Consider the following 19,633-nt stretch of genomic DNA (forward strand, 5'->3'; position numbering starts at 1 on the left):
CACCTGGGTATTACCCACCCACACAAAGCTTGTGTTCTGTCTTCGCTCATGTTCCCAGCATGCCTGTAAAATCCCTTTCGCAGGATGAGACACCCCATGTCCTTGTTGGTTGACCCAATAATTAATTGCCAGCTGCTGTCTCCTAATCTGCAATGGCATATCCCCCATCTCCACCTGTAATGCAGCCAATGGGGACGTCCGAAACACCCCACTACATTTTCTGAGTCCTTGCCCCTGTATGACATCTAGCCTTTCCAGTGAGGTCCGGGCTGCCGAACCATATGCTATACTGCCATAGTCTATTACAGATCGGATCAATGCAACATACATGATCTTCAATGAGGAACGCACAGCCCCCCACTCCTTCCCCGTCAGACAGCGCATCACATTTAGCACCTTCTTACACTTTCCCACCACTCTCTCAATGTGTTCTGCCCAGGTCAGTCTAGTGTCAAAGTATACCCCAAGGAACCTGAAGGCCCCCACCCTCTCCAAGTTTCTCCCATATAACCTCAAGCATACCTAATCTCCCACCTTCCTCCTGGTAAAAACCAGTTGAGTTTTCTCTACAGAGAACCTGAATCCCCACATTAATGCCCACCCATCAATTGCTTCCTGTACCTTCCTGACTATGTATGGCACACTTCTTCCCCTCTTCCATAAGGCCCCATCCTCTGCAAATAACGACCTCCCTATATCCGTCTGTACCTGAGAGTAAACATCATTGGTCATGATTGAGAACAACAGAGGACTAATCACACTCCCCTGTGGTGTTGATTCTCCTCTCCTCAATTCAGTTTGGTTTTCCCGCAACTATTTTGACACGTGACCACTACCCCGCCCATTGCAGAATGACGACTTCCATCTTGCGAGCAATGTTATTAACGTCATATCCGTAAGAAACAACAATAAAGCAAGTCCACGGGTAAGAAAACGCTAAAGGTTTGTCAAATAAATATATATTTTTGAAATACTTAGGTTTGTATGCTGTTGAAAGGTACATAAATACGAGTCTTTGCCTCTGACATGTTGTTTGCAACTGAAATTTAATCTCCGAGCTAGTACCGTCTGTTAGCCAGCTAACATTATCTAGCTATACGGACGGTACAGTAGTCTGGAGACATGACATTTTTAACAATGCTTTTTTCTGATAAAACTAGTTCATTGCATCCGCCGTGGAGCCCAATTTCATAATATTACCATATGTCCCAGCTGCTTGTCGTAGTTTTGAAGTAATCACGAAAAAACTGTCCTTATTTTAGGGCATTTTTGAGGAACTCTTGAGGTCGTCCCATTGTTTTCTATAGGGGAAATATAGGTATGTCTGTCTATTTCGCCAAATATCTTGCAATGTGTATATTTTGGATTGTTTCAAGTCGGGCACCATTTTAATCATGATAATCTCCTCTTTGTAATTATGTAAGTCTGGGCAGCGAGCTCGGTTGTCATCGATCACTAGACCAGAAATAGTCCGAAGTTTTAATTTTTTCCTCATTACGCAGACATAAGCACAGTTGACACCATCGAGGTGCAGATGTTTACTTTCTACACGAGTTTTTTTTTCTTCAGTTTTGTCCTAAGAACAGATTGTAGTGGTAATGTGAAAGTGATACATTTTGTTGTGCCATTTTGCGAACGTTCGATTTAATTAATTTGCTATGGGCTCGCGCTAGTGTTCCAGCTTAGCCAACGTTCTATTGCCGTTTTTCAGCCTTGGGTGAATTTTGACTCGTTCTATTGTCCAGCCTAAGTACAGTACTAGTTAGCGAGCAAATTAAATGGCATGCTCAGCTGCAGCTAAACGACATCAAGCAAGCTCCATTTTTATCAAATTGTATGGCCTGCCCCTGCCGTTTCATCATATACTAAAGTGACTTTGAAGTTATTATTAGTGAAACAGAGAATTGGAATAGAGTACTTAATCAAGTCGTCAACCAATTTTGCTCACCATAGCTAAGCTAAATTGTGCTAGCAAAGCCACCAGTCACGAGTAGTTTGACTGCCGGCTAACTGTGTTAATTCTGTTTCCAGTGTTGCTATGGAGGGCTCCAAGTCCTCTAGCACCACCATGCAGGTGAGCTTTGTGTGTCAGCGCTGCAGTCAGCCTCTCAAGCTGGACACATCCTTCAATGTGCTAGACCGTGTCACCATCCAGGAACTTATTGGTATGTTTACCCAAGTGTATGTGTTTGAGAGAAAGATATTGTTTGTTAGAGAGAGAGTGTGTGTGTGAGAGAGCTACAGAGGAAGATATGGATATCGGAGTTGTGCATCTTCTGTCCAACCAGCTCCGCTGGTCACAGTGACGCCAAGCAAACAGACAGAAAGCAGTGACGTGGAAAGTGCACCAGAGGTGAGCGACTGGGCTGGTTCAATCCAATAAATAAATAAATTGTAAACAGGATTCACAGCAATATACTTTGTTCTAACCACTGAAAGGGGTTCTAATTTTCATCTCTTCGTCCAGGAGACCTTTGTGGAAACAAAGCAAGATGGAGTTGCAAGAAAATACATCCCTCCTGCAAGGTAGCATCATGTCTAACTTACTACCTTCCAACCTGCTCTGGTCCTGCTTAGACTACACAGTGTAATGCCCTGCTCTCAACTACCATACCCTCAAGGCCTAGGACAGGGGTATTCAACTCTTACCCTTAGATGTCCGGAGCCTGCTGGTTTTCTGCTCTACCTGATAATTAATTTCACACACCTGGTGTCCCAGGTCTAAATCAGTCCATGATTAGAGGGGAACAAATACAGTGGAAATGCATTTGGTTCGAGGTCCAGAGTTGAGTTTGAAGGGTCTAGGATGATGTTTACATGGGGAGATTCTCATTTGGGAAAGAGTCCGTCCTCTCTCCTCCGTGACCCGGAAACCGATAAGTGGTCAAGTGGAGTGTCAATTTGTTAGTAGGCAAACGAAAGAGTCTGCTCGTGGTGGCAAGCGCTGAAGTGTTTTAATACCCGCCACACCCCGTTTTTCTCGAAGGAAAAAAGCATGCAAACGTTTAAAAACAATATGCTACTTATTTTGTATATAAAATGTATTGCACAACTAGCTACATTTGTTTTTATCACTTTACACATATTTTGGGATTCCACACCTGTAAACGTAATTTGCCTGATGACGCACGAGTGGATGAGTCTCATTTCATACAAGTGCATTTTCGTCCACGTTCACTCTCCTCGCAGTCTCCCCTCGATAACCTTTGACCTTTTTCAAAAGGAGGCAAGAGAGGAGATGGGACGCAGGAGTTGAGCAAAACCAATGAGATTCTCCCATAGTGTGAACTGTGTGTGTAGGATGATGTCCACAGAGAGCACGAACAGCTTCACTCTGATTGGAGAAGCATCGGACGGGGGCAACATGGAGAACCTGAGTCGGAGGCTGAAGGTGACCAGCGATCTGTTTGACATCATGTCGGGCCAGAGTGATGTAGACCACCCGCTGTGTGAGGAGTGCACAGAAACCCTGCTAGACCACCTGGACACACAGCTCAACATCACAGAGAACGAGTGCCAGAACTACAAGTGAGTAGTCATACATTACTACCACACTATAGAACTATACGTGGGTAGTCTACACAATGCAACACATTTTTACTAGATATTTGCTTAGGCAAGGAGTAAAGAAAGACCCACAAAATATATAGTGCTGTGTTTAGACAAATATACTGTTGCTTGGAGCAATATTGTGTGTCAAAAGAGGATCACTTCTTTGAACGCCCAGATTTTTGCGTGTGTTGTCCTTGTCTGAGTGTATGTACTGTGCATTCAGAAAGTATTCAGACCCCTTCACTTTTTCCACGTTTTGTTACGTTACGGCCTTATTCTAAAATGGATTAAATCGTTTTCTCCCCTCACCAATCTACACAAAATACCCCATGATGACGAAGCAAAAACGTTATTTGTAAAGAATTTTTTGCAAATGTATAAAAAACAAATACGGAAATATTATGTTTACATAAGTATTCAGACCATTTACTCAGTACTTTGTTGAAGCACGTTTGGCAGCAATTACAGCCTCGTCTTCTAAGGTATGACGCTACAAGCTTGGCACACCTGTATTTTAGGAGTTTCTTCCATTCTTCTCTGCAGATCCTCTCAAGCTCTGTCAGGTTGGATGGGCAGCGTTGTTGCACAGCTATTTTCAGGTCTCTCCAGAGATGTTTGATTGGGTTCAAGTCCGGGCTCTGGCTGGGCCACTGAAGGACATTTAGAGACTTGTCCCGAAGCCACTCCTGCGTTGTCTTGGCTGTGTGCTTAGGGTTGTTGTACTCTTGGAAGTTGAACCTTCGCAACCAGTCTGAGGACCTGCGCACTATGGAGCTGAGTGTATGTACTGTGCATTCGGATCTCTCAGTAATTCGCACCGTTCATCTTTCCCTCGATCCTGACTAGTCTCCCAGTCCCTGCATGATGCTGCCACCACCATGCTTCACCGTAGGGATCGTATTGGCCAGGTGATGAGCTTTGCCTGGCCAAAGAGTTCAATCTTGGTTTCATCAGACCAGAAAATCATGTTTCTCATGGTCAGTCCTTTAGGTGCCTTTTGTCAAACTCCAAGTGGGCTGTTATGTGCCTTTTTACTGAGGAGTGGCTTCCGTCTGGCCACTCTACCATAAAGGCCTGATTGGTGGAGTGCTGCACAGATGGTTGTCCTTCTGGAAGGTTCTCCCATCTCCACAGAGGAACTCTGGATCTCTGTCAGAGTGGCCATTGGGTTCTTGGTCACCTCCCTGACCAAGGCCCTTCTCCCCCGATTGCTCAGCTTGGCCGGGCGGCCAGCTCTAGGAAGAGTCTTGGTGGTTCCAAACTTCTTCCATTTAAGAATGATGGAGGCTATTGTGTTTTTGGGGCCATTCAATTCTGCAGACATTTTCTGGTACCCTTCCCCAGATCTGTGCCTCGACACAATCCTGTCTCGGAGCTCTACGGACAATTCGTTCGACCTAATGGCTTGGTTTTTGCTCTGACCTGCACTGTCAACTGTGGGACCTTTTTATATAGACAGGTGTGTGTCTTTCCAAATCATGTCCAATCAATTAAATTTATCACAGGTGGACTCCAAACAAGTCGTAGAAATATTTCAAGGATGATCAATAGAAACAGGATGCACCTGAGCTCAATTTCGAGTCTCATAGCAAAGGGTCTGAATACTTATATAAATAAGGTATTTTTTAAATTATTATTATTATTATTTATAAATTTGCGAACATTTCTTGGCCTGTTCTCGCTTTGTCATTATGGGGTATTGTGTGTAGATTGATGAGGGAAAAAATAATAATTTAATCAATTTTAGAATAAGGCTGTAACGTAACAAAATGTGGAAAAAGTGAAGGGGTCTGAATACTTTCCGGATGCACTATGTATTTTATGTTTGTGTGTTTGATTTCCTTGTCTGTGTCTCTGTGTGTGTGTATGTTTTTACATGTGTATCCTCTACCAGGAACTGCCTGGAGCTGCTGTCCCAGCTGCAGGAGGAGGAGGAGGACAGTCTGCTGGGTCAGCTCCAGAAGCTGGGCGAGGAGTCGTCGTTGCTGGTGGGTGAGCTGGAGGTGGTGGAGGAGCAGAGGGCCGCCGTGGCTGAGGATCTGGTCCAGGGACGTAGCCACTCCCAGCAGCTAGACACTGAGGAACTGCAGTGAGTAACACCTGTCTGTTGTGGGGAGAGAGATGACTCCGCCCGTTCTCCAGTCTGAGGACTTTTGGATGATGTACAGTATTTCCAAGTCCAAAGCACTTTGGCTGTCACGCTGTCTCACAGGCAGTGCGAACAAATTCAAGAAACATAGTATTCTATACAGTGCATTCGGAAAGTATTCAGACCCCTTGACTTTTTCCACATTTTGTTACGTTACAGCCTTATTCTAAAATTGATGAAATTGTTTTTTCCCCCCTCATCAATCTACGCACAATACCCCATAATGACAAAGCAAAAAGAGGTTTTTTGAAATGTTTGCAAATATATTAATAATAAACGGATATTACATTTACATAAGTATTCAGACCCTTTACTCAATACTTTGTTGAAGCACCTTTGGCAGCGATTACAGCCTTGAGTCTTCTTGGGTATGACGCTACAAGCTTGGCACACCTGTATTTGGGGAGTTTCTCCCATTCTTCTCTGCATATCCTCTCAAGCGCTGTCAGGTTGGCTGGGGAGCATTTCTGCACGTCTATTTTCAGGTATCTCCAGAGATGTTCGATCGGGTTCAAGTCCGGGCTCTGGCTGGGCCACTCAAGGACATTGAGACTTGTCCCGAAACCACGCCTGCGTTGTCTTGGCTGTGTGCTTAGGGTCGTTGTCCAGTTGGAAGGTAAACCTTTGCCGCAGTCTGAGGTCCTGAGCGCTCTGGAGCAGGTTTTCATCAAGGATCTCTCTGTACTTTGCTCCGTTCATCTTTCCCTCGATCCTGACGAGTCTCCCAGTCCCTGTCGCTGAAAAACATTCCCACAGCATGATACTGCCACCACCATGCTTCACCGAAGGGATGGTGCCAGGTTTCCTGCAGACGTGATCCTTGGCATTCAGGCCAAAGAGTTTAATCTTGGTTTCATCAGACCAGAGAATCTTGTTTCTCATGGTCTGAGAGTCCTTTAGATGCCTTTTGGCAAACTCCAAGCGGGCTGTCATGTGCCTTTTACTGAGGAGTGGCTTCCGTCTGGCCACTCTACCATAAAGGCCTGATCGGTGGAGTGCTGCACAGATGGTTGTCCTTCTGGAAGGTTCTCCCATCTCCACAGAGGAACTCTAGAGCTCTGTCAGAGTGACCATCGGGTTCTTGGTCACCTCCCTGACCAAGGCCCTTCTCCCCCGATTGCTCTGTTTGGCCGGGCGGCCAGCTCTAGGAAGAGTCTTGGTGGATCCAAACTTCTTCCATTTAAGAATGATGGCGGCCACTGTGTTCTTGGGGACCTTCAATGCTGCAGACATTTTTTTTGTACCCTTTCCCCAGATCTGTGCCTCGACACAATACTGTCTCGGAGCTCTATGGACAATTCCTTCAACCTCATGGCTTGGTTTTTGCTCTGACATGCACTGTCAACTGTGGGACCTTATATAGACAGGTGTGCCTTTCCAAATCATGTCCAATCAATTGAATTTACCACAGGTGGACTCCAATCAAGTTGTAGAAACATCTCAAGGATGATCATTGGAAAATGGATGCACCTAAGCTCAATTCTGAGTCGCATATCAAAGGGTCTGAATACTTATGTGAATGTATTTCAGTTTTTTTATTTTTAATACATTTGCAAACATTTCAAAAACCTGTTTTCGTGTTGTCATTATGGGGTATTTTGTGAAGATTTTAATTTTTTTAAAGTCCATTTTATAATAAGGCTGTAACAAAATGTGGAAAAAGTCAAGGGGTCTGAATACTTTCCGAATGCACTGTAGAGCCATGATTGTATTGAACTCCCTTCCAGCAAAGATTGCTCAAGGGAACAGCCAACCTGTTTTAAAAAAACAGATAAAGCAACACAACACCTGTTCCCTATTTGACCTAGGTATTGTGTGTATGTGTTGATATGTAGGCTATGTGGGACGTTTTAAATGTATGTAGTTCTGTCCTTGAGCTGTTCTTGTCTATTAACGTTCTTTGTTTCATATTTTGTGTGGACCCCAGGAAGAGTAGCTGCTGCTATTGCAACAGCTAATGGGCATAGTAATAAAATGCCAAAATCCCCCTCCAAAAAGATGGATTGTCACATACACCGGATAGGTGCAGTGAATTGTTTTACAGGGTCAGCCATAGTAGTACCACGTCTCTGGAGCAAATTTGACAGATTTTTCAACTTGTTGGCTCGGGAATTTAAACCGGCGACCTTTCGTTTACTGGCCTAATGCTCTAACTGCTAGGGTACCTGCCGCAAATGAGCCTGTGAACCGCGCTCTCACCAACACGCACTTAGTAAACAAATGAATGGGACACCGTTCACCCTACTGGAAACTTGCACAAATGCGTATTTTGAGACTGTATACTGCAAGATGGGTGAATGGGATGAGGCAAAAGTGGGATAGAGATGAAACTTCAAATTGAATTCCAAATCGACCCCTACTCTCTGCAGATATAATTCAGTTTCACAAATGAATGAATCCCTTAGCCTCCCCTGGTGTGTGTGTGTGTCCGTGTGCTCCAGGTACCAGAAGGAGTACAGTGAGTTCAAGCGTCAGCAGCTGGAGCTGGATGATGAGCTGAAGAGTGTGGACAACCAGATGCGCTACTGCCAGTTGCAACTCGACCGCCTGAAGAAGACCAACGTCTTCAACGCCACTTTCCACATCTGGTAAGGACACATACACACAGACGCATACAGACACGTATACATACACTACATGACCATAAGTATGTGGACACCTGCTCGTCGAACATCTCATTTCAAAATCATGGGATTTCTGATCAGTCCCTACACCCAAACGAGGGCATTGCGTTCATCCACCTCTGGCCTGCTGGCTCCCCTTCCTCTGCGGAAGCATAGTTCCCGCTCAGCCCAGTCAAAACTGTTCGCTGCTCTGGCACCCCAATGGTGGAACAAGCTCCCTCACGACGCCAGGACAGCGGAGTCACTCACCACCTTCCGGAGACATTTGAAACCCCACCTCTTTAAGGAATACCTGGGATAGGATAAAGTAATCCTTCTACCCCCCTAAAAAAAATTGTAAAGTGGTTATCCCACTGGCTATAGGGTGAATGCACCAATTTGTAAGTCGCTCTGGATAAGAGCGTCTGCTAAATGACGTAAATGTATTTAATATGGAGTTGGTCCTCCCCTCTACTCTTCTGGGCAGGCTTTCCACTAGATGTTGGAAGATTGCTGCGGGGACTTGCTTCCATTTAGCCATGAGCATTAGTGAGGTCGGGCACTGATGTTGGGTGATTAGGCCAGGCTCGCAGTCGGCGTTCCAATTCATCCCAAAGGTGTTCGACGGGGTTGAGGTCAGGGCTCTGTGCAGGCCAGTCAAGTTCTTCCACACTGATCTCGACAAACCATTTCTGTATGGACCTCACTTTGTGCACAGGGGCATTCTCATGCTGAAACAGGAAAGGGCCTTCCCTTTCCTGTTTGCCACAAAGTTGGAAGCACAGAATCGTCTAGAATGTCATTGTATGCTGTAGCGTTAAGATTTCCCTTCACTGGAACTAAGGGACCTAGCCCAAACCATGAAAAACTGCCCCAGTCCATTATTTCTCTTCCACCAAACTTTACAGTTGGAACTATACATTGGTGCAGGTAGCGTTCTCCTGGCATCTGCCAAACCAAGATTCGTCCGTCGGACTGCCAGATGGTGAAGCGTGATTCATCACTCCAGAAAACGCATTTCCGCTGCTCCAGTCCAATGGCGGCGAGCTTTACACCACTCAAGCCAACGCTTGGCATTGCGCATGGCGATCTTAGGCTTGTGTGGGGCTGCTCTACCATTTCATGAAGCTCCTGACGAACAGTTCTTGTGCTGACATTGCTTCGAGGCAGTTTGGAACTCGGTAGTGAGTGTTGCAACCGAGGACAGACTATTTTTACGCGCTACCCGCTTCAGCACTCGGAGGTCCCGTTCTGTGAGCTTGTGTGGCCTATCACTTCGCCTGCTGAGCCGTTGTTGCTCCTAGACGTTTCCACTTCACAGTAACAACACTTGAAGTTGACCGGCGCAGCTCTAGCAGGGCAGAAATTTGATGAACTGACTTGTTGGAAAGGTGGCATCCTATGACAGTGCCACGTTGAAAGTCACTGAGCTCTTCAGTAAGGCTATTCAACTGCCAATGTTTGTCTATGGAGATTGCATGGCTGTGTGCTCGATTTTATACATCTGTCAGCAACGGGTGTGGCCGAAATAGCCAAATCCACTAATTTGAAGGGGTGCCCAAATACTTTTGTGTATACAGTGCATTCGGAAAGCTCAGACCCCTTGACTTTTTCCACATTTTGTTACGTTACAGCCTTATTCTAAAATGTATTAAATTGTTTTTATGTGTCTCATAGCAAAGGGTCTGAATAATTATGTAAAGAAGGTATTTCTGCTTGTATTTTTTAACAAATTTGCAAACATTTCTAAACCTGTTTTCGCTTTGTCATTATGGTGTATTGTGTGTAGATTGAGGGAAAAAAATATGCAATCAATTTTAGAATAAGGCTGTAACATAAAGAAATGTGGAAAAAGGGGTCTGAATACTTTCCGAATGCAGAGTATATAGTGTATATCAGAGGTGTGGACTCGAGTCATGTGACTTGGACTCGAGTCAGACTCGAGTCATGAATTTGATGACTTCAGACTCGACTCGACAAAATGTACAAAGACTTGCAACTCGACTTGGACTTTAACATCAATGACTCGTGACTTGACTTGGACTTGCGCCTTATGACTCGAGAAGACTTGCTACGAGGACTTGTAATGACTTGCAAAGGCTTGCTAAGAGGACTTGAAATGACTCGAAACTAAAATGTAGGACTTTGAACTCGACTTGAGACTTGATGGCTTTGACTTTTGACTCGACTTGGGACTTGCCTCATCTTTGACTCGACTTGACTCGGGACTCGAGGGCAAAGACTTGAGACTTACTTGTGACTTGCATAACAATGACTTTGTCCCACCTCTGGTGTATATACACTCAAATACACCAATGCACAAACACACATCAATTATTGACCAAAATTCTGTCCGTTTAGCTACTTGAATACTCCTCTGTTTGAAGTGGTGGCACTGGCATGCTTGTATTTATCATGAAAGCATAGCTGCCTCTGTCTCTCACCCTTCCTCTTGTCCGTAGAATTCGAAACACTATTTTTTTTACATTGATCGTTTGTAGTAATTATAATACGTTTCTCTGGTCCCCAGGCACAGTGGCCAGTTTGGCACCATCAACAACTTCCGCCTGGGCCGACTACCCAGCGTCCCCGTAGAGTGGAACGAGATCAACGCTGCATGGGGTCAGACCGTGCTACTGCTCCACGCCCTCGCCAACAAAATGGGGCTACGTTTACAGAGGTCAGACATGACATCACCAGAACACATGCTCATACACACACAGGCATGTTGGCCTCTATGCCATGTTACTTCTATCCACAAATACCTGCTTAAACGATGCTGTTTTAAAATTACTAGTATGATCTTCAATTGCTATATAACTATTTGAATCAGTTATTTTATCATATCCAAATGGACATGATACATTGTACAATATTATGTCATCATTAAAGTAATGTAAATATCTTGCTGATCTCGCTCTGCAGATACCGCCTGGTCCCATATGGAAACCACTCTTACCTGGAGTCACTCACAGACAAGTCTAAGGTAATGATTGTTACGAACATGTAAGGTCTCAAACTTAAAAGCTTTCACATGTAGTGTACAATGAACACACCGCTGGCTACTATATGGAGACAAACAAAAATGTTTACAGAGCTGTGAAAAAAGTGAACTATCCCTTGAATATTATTTTGCAATACTCATTAGACTTGCCCAAGCCAACTCACATGAATAGGCTATGTTCTATTTGGTACATTCCACTCTCACTTTCCTGTTGTGTGTAGGAGCTACCACTGTACTGTTCGGGGGGGCTACGCTTCTTCTGGGACAACAAGTTTGACCATGCCATGGTGGCCTTCCTGGACTGTGTGCAGCAGTTCAAGGAGGAGGTGGAGAAGGGAGACACGGGATTCTGCCTGCCCTACAGGTCAGTCAACTAGCAGACGTCATCGAATTAGAATTGTAATCATCGGTGGATTATGCGGAGATAAAGGATTAAGCGGGTAAACTTTAGTCTTGTGCAAGTTATACAACTCAATTAATTAGGGGTTCACAGCAAACCTGTGAATACCTATTGTTATTGTTTTCTTATTTAGATTTGTTTTTCTTGACATGGTCAAATAACGCAAGCATAGATTGGTCACTTTTTTCCTAATTTGGCACACAAACTAGAGGCCATGAGTAACTTGGTCAAAAAGAATGGCACCAATTGGCCTATATGGGGCGCTGTTATAAGAAGTCTCACTTACATTTTACATTTTAGTCATTTAGCAGACGCTCTTATCCAGAGCGACTTACAGGAGCAATTAGGGTTAAGTGCCTTGCTCAAGGGCACATTTACGTCAATTAGCAGACGCTCTTATCCAGAGCGACTCACAAATTGGTGCATTCACCCTATAGCCAGTGGGATAACCACTACAATTTTTTTTTGGGGGGGGTAGAAGGATTACTTTATCCTATCCCAGGTATTCCTTAAAGAGGTGGGGTTTCAAATGTCTCCGGAACACTCATATCTGTTGCCCCGTTTGACATGGGCTGCGTTTACACAGGCAGCCCAATTCTGATATTTTTTCCACTAATTGGTCTTTTGGCCAATCACATTAGATATTTTTCAGATCTGATTGGCCAAAAGACCATTTAGTGAAAAAAATATCTAAATTGGGCTGCCTGTGTAAACGCAGCCCTAGGGACTTGAAACTTTGTATGTAGGCGTCTTCCCTCATGCTGAACAAATTTGCCTCAAGGACCGATAAGGTCCGCCATGATAGATTTTCCTCCATCTTGGAAATTTTGAAAAATGTAGTTTTAGAAGTCAAGAGATTGGTAAAGAGATGGCTGAGTTATTGATGAATCAGGAATTCCGATTTACAAAATCTTTTGTAAATCAATTCCACAATGGCCTATCAACTTTAACATTATTATGATGAACCATTTTAAGTTTAGCTATGTAACGCTATTGCTTAAAATAATCATACAAAATCTTCTCTTGTAAATAAGAATTTGTTCTTAACTGACTTGCCTAGTTAAATAAAATAAAAGTCAGATTCACTCCAAATTTGGTCTTTGAGGCATCACAATAGTCCCTAAAGAGTTTAAAATAACGTTGATGCATTCAAAGATGGCCACACTATACCAGTAGATGCATATTTGCACATATGCTAAAATACTTTTTAAATGTTATTCTAATGAACCATAGGACGGACCAAATGTGTAATGTAGGCCCATGGTACATGTCTTAACTTAGTTTGAGAAAAGCTAAGGTATTGGTCAGAAGATGGCTGAGTTATCACCAATTTGTAAGTCGCTCTGGATAAGAGCGTCTGCTAAATGACGAAAATGTAAATGTTATTGACTGACAAAAAAATCGAAATTTACGTGCCCATTTAAATCCACTCCACAGTGGCCTATCAACTTTAAACTAGTTATCGCCATCATGTAAGATGAACCACACTGATTTGGTATTGATATATAAAAAAACAAGGTTAACATTAACAACTCATTCTTTGAGCATTAGCGTTACATATGCAATCTTCTCCTCATGAATCATCAGTCAGATTCACTCCAGATTTTGTATTTAGACTCATTACATCTTTAATGGTTTTGAGAAAAAAATTGTTGCTGCATTCAAATATGCCGGCACTGTACCTATAGATGCACGTTAGCACATATGCTGATGCTAGAAATACTTAAAATCTCATGAACCATAAATCAGATTGACTCCAGATTTGGTATATTGACTCAATGAATTAGCCTCTAATGAATGAGAATGATTAGTTGCTGCATTGTCACACACCACCACTAGATTGCACCATATCACACCAGGGACATGGGGCTATGAAATTTGGTATGTGAACCTTATCTACAGTGCATTCGGAAAGTATTCAGACCCCTTCCCCTTTTCCACATTTTGTTACGTTACAGCCTTATTCTAAAATTGATTAAATAGTTTTTTCCCCCTCAATCTACACACAATACCCCATAATGACAAAGCGAAAACAGGTTTAGAAAATTTTGCAAATTTATATAAAAAAATAAATAAACATTATTTACATAAGTATTCAGACGTCATTAACACCAGTGAGACAATATTCACATCCTATAATAATTTAACCATTATGGCTGTGTTTACACAGGCAGACAAATTCTTGTATTTAAAAAAAAATACTTTTGACAAATCATATCAGATCTTTTTCAGAACTGATCTGATTGTTCAAAAGAATTTGGCTGCCTGTGTAAACGCAGCCAATGTTTTATTTTCACCTCGTTGCCTCTGGACAATTTGGCTTGAGAAACTCTGGAAAATCCCGATTGCCTTAACTAATGTTGTACGCACTTACCTGTAGTGTATTGCAATTTGCAATCAATACAATTCCTAAACCTTACCAAATGTACACCATAACACGGGTAACTACACAATGGACACGCTCAAAGGGATGCACAAGGGCTATGTTTAGACAGGCAGCCCAATTCTGATCTTTTCCCACTAATTGGTCTTTTGACCAATCAGATAAGATCTTTTAACATCAGATCTTTTTCAGAGCTGATTGGTCAAAAGACCAATTAGTAAAAAAATATAAGAATTGGTCTGCCTGTCTAAATGCAGTCAAGAACAAAACAGTTAAGAGAACAATTCTAAAACCACATCTTATTCAAACCATATTTGGTAAGTAGAACAAATTAATTTCTAATGAGTTTAACAAAATAAAGTCCAGACATCAAAGATAATCCCAATATACCAATACACTAATGCTGAAAATATTTCACAAATCTTAACAAACCATTACTCAAATTGACCCCCGAATTGGTATATAAACTCAATACATTAAGTAATGAGTTTAAGAATCATTACCTGCTGCATTCAAAGATAACAACATACAGCACTAGACTTAACTTCTCTTGCATCATCCTTGTGGTATTGAAAGATAATCATGGTAAAGCTTTCGCTGATTGCACATAAAGGATGATAGGTCCTACCTGATAGAGTGCTTGCTTTGTTATCCAACTGATATGGTGTCTTTTCTGTCATCCTGTGAACCCCATTCATTGCTGCTTGCAGCTATATATATATATTTTTTTCTTCCAATTCATAAAAAATGGTTAGACTCTTACATTTCCCATTTATTAGATCATGAAAACACAAATATTCAGATTTGTATCTTCATATTTTATTTCCTCTACTTTCCTGCACCAGTAACAAATCTGACTGAAAACGATTTAGAGTTCTTTGGATTTTATTGAAGAAATACAGGTGTTTCTGTAGATTTGAGGAACTGCTGACTACAGTTGGTTTTGAATACAATACTACTGCCTCCTAGTAGTACTGCTTCTTCTTGGAACCCTCATAGATTCCAAGGTAGAAGTCATATTTTGGGCAACAGCAGGTCTAGCAGTCACTGTCAGTTCAATACAAAAGAGTGACAGACTCTGGTCCCTTGGTGCATCATACCACGGTGCCCCTGAGCCGGTGCTTGGTGGAGTCATAGACCCCCATTTGGAGCTCTTGGAGGAGAGCTTGGCACAGATTTCGCTGTGTTTCCCAAGGTGTCTGGGATCAAAGCACCGGCCGCAGTGCTCACACGGCTTCAGTTTGGAGTTGGCTGCACTCCTCCCAAATCAACGTTTCACCTCCACATGAAAGAATGGACGTTATCAGATGGGCCGAAGAATGGAGAGCTAGGGCAACAAATACAAGACAATATATTAGCATGGCCTTGAAATTTAAGCTACTTTATCTGTCAGTCTTTTTTCTCTTCCTTATTCATTCTTCACTCATTCAGTTTTAATTCCTGGGTGACACTGATCAACGAGGGCTGCCCTCTGGTCTGACTGACTGTAATGGTTCCTCCTTGGCATCATTGTTTTTAATTTTTTTATATTAAAACATACAATCTACCTGCAGTGAAGCCGTTCAACATTTACATGACATTCAGTCATCTAGCAGACACTCCCATCCAGAGCGACACACAGGAGCAACCAGGGTCAAGCGCCCCGCCCAACGGCACGTCGACCTGATCACCACCAAGTCAAAACGGGGACCCCAATCTAGCGACCTATCAGCCACCGGCCCAACCACCAGGCCACCAACCATCCAAGATCCCCCCCACAGTTCCCCAAGAGCTGCCCCTCAACCAACTCTACAGAGCTGCGATGATTGTATGCCCCAAATATTCAACAGTTTGTTGGTGTCAAGGATTCTGTACAATAATTTTAGCTGAAAGGTACAAAGTCTTAAATCTTGCGTCATTTTACATACAGTGGGGAGAACAAGTATTTGATACACTGCCGATTTTGCAGGTTTTCCTACTTACAAAGCATGTAGAGGTCTGTAATTTTTAGCATAGGTACACTTCAACTGTGAGAGACGGAATCTAAAACAAAAATCCAGAAAATCACATTGTATGATTTTTAAGTAGTTAATTTGCATTTTATTGCATGACATAAGTATTTGATCACCTACCAACCAGTAAGAATTCCGTCTCACAGACCTGTTAGTTTTTCTTTAAGAAGCCCTCCTGTTCTCCACTCATTACCTGTATTAACTGCACCTGTTTGAACTCGTTACCTGTATAAAAGACACCTGTCCACACACTCAATCAAACAGACTCCAACCTCTCCACAATGGCCAAGACCAGAGAGCTGTGTAAGGACATCAGGGATAAAATTATAGACCTGCACAAGGCTGGGATGGGCTACAGCACAATAGGCAAGCAGCTTGGTGAGAAGGCAACAACTGTTGGCGCAATTATAGAAAATGGAAGAAGTTCAAGATGACGGTCAATCACCCTCGGTCTGGGGCTTCATGCAAGATCTCACCTTGTGGGGCATCAATGATCATGAGGAAGGTGAGGGATCAGCCCAGAACTACACGGCAGGACCTGGTCAATGACCTGAAGAGAGCTGGGACCACAGTCTCAAAGAAAACCATTAGTAACACACTACGCCGTCATGGATTAAAATCCTGCAGCGCATGCAAGGTCCCCCTGCTCAAGCCAGCGCATGTCCAGGCCCGTCTGAAGTTTGCCAATGACCATCTGGATGATCCAGAGGAGGAATGGGAGAAGGTCATGTGGTCTGATGAGACAAAAATAGAGCTTTTTGGTCTAAACTCCACTCGCCGTGTTTGGAGGAAGAAGAAGGATGAGTACAACCCCAAGAACACCATCCCAACTGTGAAGCATGGAGGTGGAAACATCATTCTTTGGGGATGCTTTTCTGCAAAGGGGACAGGACGACTGCACCGTATTGAGGGGAGGATGGATGGGGCCATGTATCGCGAGATCTTGGCCAACAACCTCCTTCCCTCAGTAAGAGCATTGAAGATGGGTCGTGGCTGGGTCTTCCAGCATGACAACGACCCGAAACACACAGCCAGGGCAACTAAGGAGTGGCTCCGTAAGAAGCATCTCAAGGTCCTGGAGTGGCCTAGCCAGTCTCCAGACCTGAACCCAATAGAAAATCGTTGGAGGGAGCTGAAAGTCCGTATTGCCCAGCGACAGCCCCGAAACCTGAAGGATCTGGAGAAGGTCTGTATGGAGGAGTGGGCCAAAATCCCTGCTGCAGTGTGTGCAAACCTGGTCAAGACCTACAGGGAACGTATGATCTCTGTAATTGCAAACACAGGTTTCTGTACCAAATATTAAGTTCTGCTTTTGATGTATCAAATACTTATGTCATGCAATAAAATGCAAATTAATTACTTAAAAATCATACAATGTGATTTTCTGGATTTATTTTTTTTTTGATTCCGTCTCTCACAGTTGAAGTGTACCTATGCTAAAAATTACAGACCTCTACATGCTTTGTAAGTAGGAAAACCTGCAAAATCGGCAGTGTATCAAATACTTGTTCTCCCCACTGTAACTCACACCCTGTGCCATGGAATCGGTACATCAAAAATCTCTTCCCAGCTAGTTTGTAATCTGTATGGCACAGCTGTCAACATCCTGGTCCTCAAATGAAACTGGTATACTTTCCTATTTATTATATTTTTGTTTGCCTTCAACATAATAATAATAATAATATGCCATTTAGCAGACACTTTTATCCAAAGCGACTTACAGTCATGGGTGCATACATTTTTGTGTATCTTGGTGCTATGGCGGTAGATGTCTTTCACCACGCAGGTTTAATCCCTCTTGGTCTGGATGGGTCGCAGTGGCAAAGTCAAAATTGTCCCAAAAAATCATCATTGGTATTAATTTAAGGTTAGGATTAAAATCAGATTAAATGACTGTGCTAGCTAGTGACCACTGCAGAGCTGCCTCCAGGTCAAGATTCATGACAATAAATGCCAACCTGCCCTGGGACTGGCAGCACCAACAAGGTTCCCTGTTGAAGCATTATCTTCCTGTAGCGGGTGTAGGACTCTTCAGCATGAAGGAGCTTGACAGGGGCATCTTTTGCAGCTCGATCTGCAACCAAGTTTTTGTTTAGTAGCTATATTTGATGGTGATCTTCTGTAATAACTATCTAAAGAGGACTCTGCTATGTCATAATAGACCATAATATACTGACCAAAATGGTGAATGTGACCTACCAGTGTTGAACTGCATGCCCACATCTCGTATTTAAACATGGCACTTTTCTTTGAGGGGAAACATCACTGTACGCGCTGAATTTGTACATTACACATCAATTGGCTTTGTAACACATTTAAATCTACAAAATGACAATTGACGTCTGTACGCAAGTGTGTGTGCAGTTACTGATGGGCCAAGATAAAGCATATGTAGCCCTGCACCGACACACCTGATTTCAAGAGCTTTGACATTAGTTGCATCAGTGCAAAGCTACAACAAGGCTAGAACTGTGTGGTGGTCGCCCGACCAGGAGGTTGAGAAACATTGATCTAATTGATTAACTTTCCAATCGTACACATAATCTGTAGATAAACATTTTGGTGTTAGCAGCTCTAGATGTTGCACAAGGGTCTTTCACACCTCTTGAGGAAGAAATAAAGACAAACACTTGGGTTTGAGGTTTAACGCAACTTTTTCTGTTATGGGTCAGGATGGACGTGGAGAAGGGCAAGATTGAGGACACAGGCGGCAGCGGCGGCTCCTACTCCATCAAGACCCAGTTCAACTCGGAGGAGCAGTGGACCAAAGCGCTTAAGTTTATGTTAACCAACCTCAAGTGGGGCCTGGCGTGGGTGTCGTCTCAGTTCTATAACCGATAGAGGAAGATGACACCTTGAACTATGGCCCTTCTAAAACCACAATTCTGTCTCAAACCTTTTGAGAAGGTGGGAAGAGGACTGGAGGAGATGTGAGGAAGGACTTTTGAGATTCACACCTGGTGTGAGTTCCAATCCAATAAGTATTGTTTCCTTGTTATCCAATTTCCATATTGACCATTTGAAAGGGCTAGATGACTTTAATTGTACACAAAATGTTCAATTCCACCTAGACAAGTAGTGGTAAATAAGGAAATATGAAAGGGGAGCCATCTGAGACTTTTGGAACATGTCCCAGGAGTGCATCTTAATAGTAGCTAAGTGCTTCCGGTTGTCTCTCTTCCTTCATATGTACAGATCTTACAACACTGGATAGGTGAAAGCATCAAATGCTGGGAAGGAGACTAGGAGAGGAAGCCACATTGAACTACTGAGATGCAGCACTGGAATGTGCTCGTATGGATCACATGCTTCCTACTTTGCTCCAGAAGCAAGACTAGAGGCACTGTCAAGTTCTGCGTGATTTCTGGCTGACCACAGCTCTGCCCAAACTTGAAAACGGCTTTATCCTTGATGAACGCAAAGGACAACTCAAAACTGTTCACTTTATGATTTTTTATTGTCATAAAGATGGAACAGAATAGGTTGATAACCTTCAAAACACACAAACAAAACCCATGGATTAGTTACAAATAACTCTCAATTCCACTTTC

General features: G+C 43.1%; 1 protein-coding gene across 4 annotated transcripts; it reads left to right on the forward strand.

Annotated features, from left to right (window-relative positions):
* The first annotated feature begins 836 nt into the window (after positions 1–836).
* Positions 837–19,502, forward strand: LOC121547181 (beclin-1). 4 transcript variants are annotated; one of them, XR_005996498.2, is made up of 12 exons: positions 859–942; positions 2,032–2,165; positions 2,289–2,353; positions 2,468–2,526; positions 3,301–3,528; positions 5,447–5,641; positions 8,143–8,289; positions 10,835–10,984; positions 11,230–11,290; positions 11,530–11,672; positions 18,755–19,044; positions 19,278–19,502. XR_005996498.2 is itself a non-coding variant. In XM_041858319.2 (11 exons), exons 2-11 carry the CDS (start codon positions 2,039–2,041, stop codon positions 18,921–18,923), a joined length of 1,344 nt encoding a protein of 447 aa, XP_041714253.1. In that variant the 5' UTR covers positions 837–925; positions 2,032–2,038; the 3' UTR covers positions 18,924–19,502. The 4 variants fall into 4 exon arrangements, 3 of the variants coding, with proteins under 3 accessions (XP_041714253.1, XP_041714251.1, XP_041714254.1); XM_041858319.2 differs by having other exon boundaries at positions 837–925; positions 18,755–19,502; XM_041858317.2 differs by having other exon boundaries at positions 18,755–19,502.
* The last annotated feature ends 131 nt before the right edge of the window (positions 19,503–19,633 follow it).

The sequence above is a fragment of the Coregonus clupeaformis genome, chromosome 31 (genome assembly GCF_020615455.1).
Source record: "Coregonus clupeaformis isolate EN_2021a chromosome 31, ASM2061545v1, whole genome shotgun sequence".
Taxonomy (NCBI): Eukaryota; Metazoa; Chordata; class Actinopteri; order Salmoniformes; family Salmonidae; genus Coregonus; species Coregonus clupeaformis.

Excerpts from the sequence above, each read along its gene's own strand:
- LOC121547181 (XM_041858319.2), top strand. The coding sequence starts at position 2,039 with ATGGAGGGCTCCAAGTCCTCTAGCACCACCATGCAGGTGAGCTTTGTG. Across the intron at positions 2,354-2,467 it reads ACGTGGAAAGTGCACCAGAG|GAGACCTTTGTGGAAACAAA; the intron begins GTGAGCGACTGG and ends CTCTTCGTCCAG. Across the intron at positions 10,985-11,229 it reads ATGGGGCTACGTTTACAGAG|ATACCGCCTGGTCCCATATG; the intron begins GTCAGACATGAC and ends CTCGCTCTGCAG.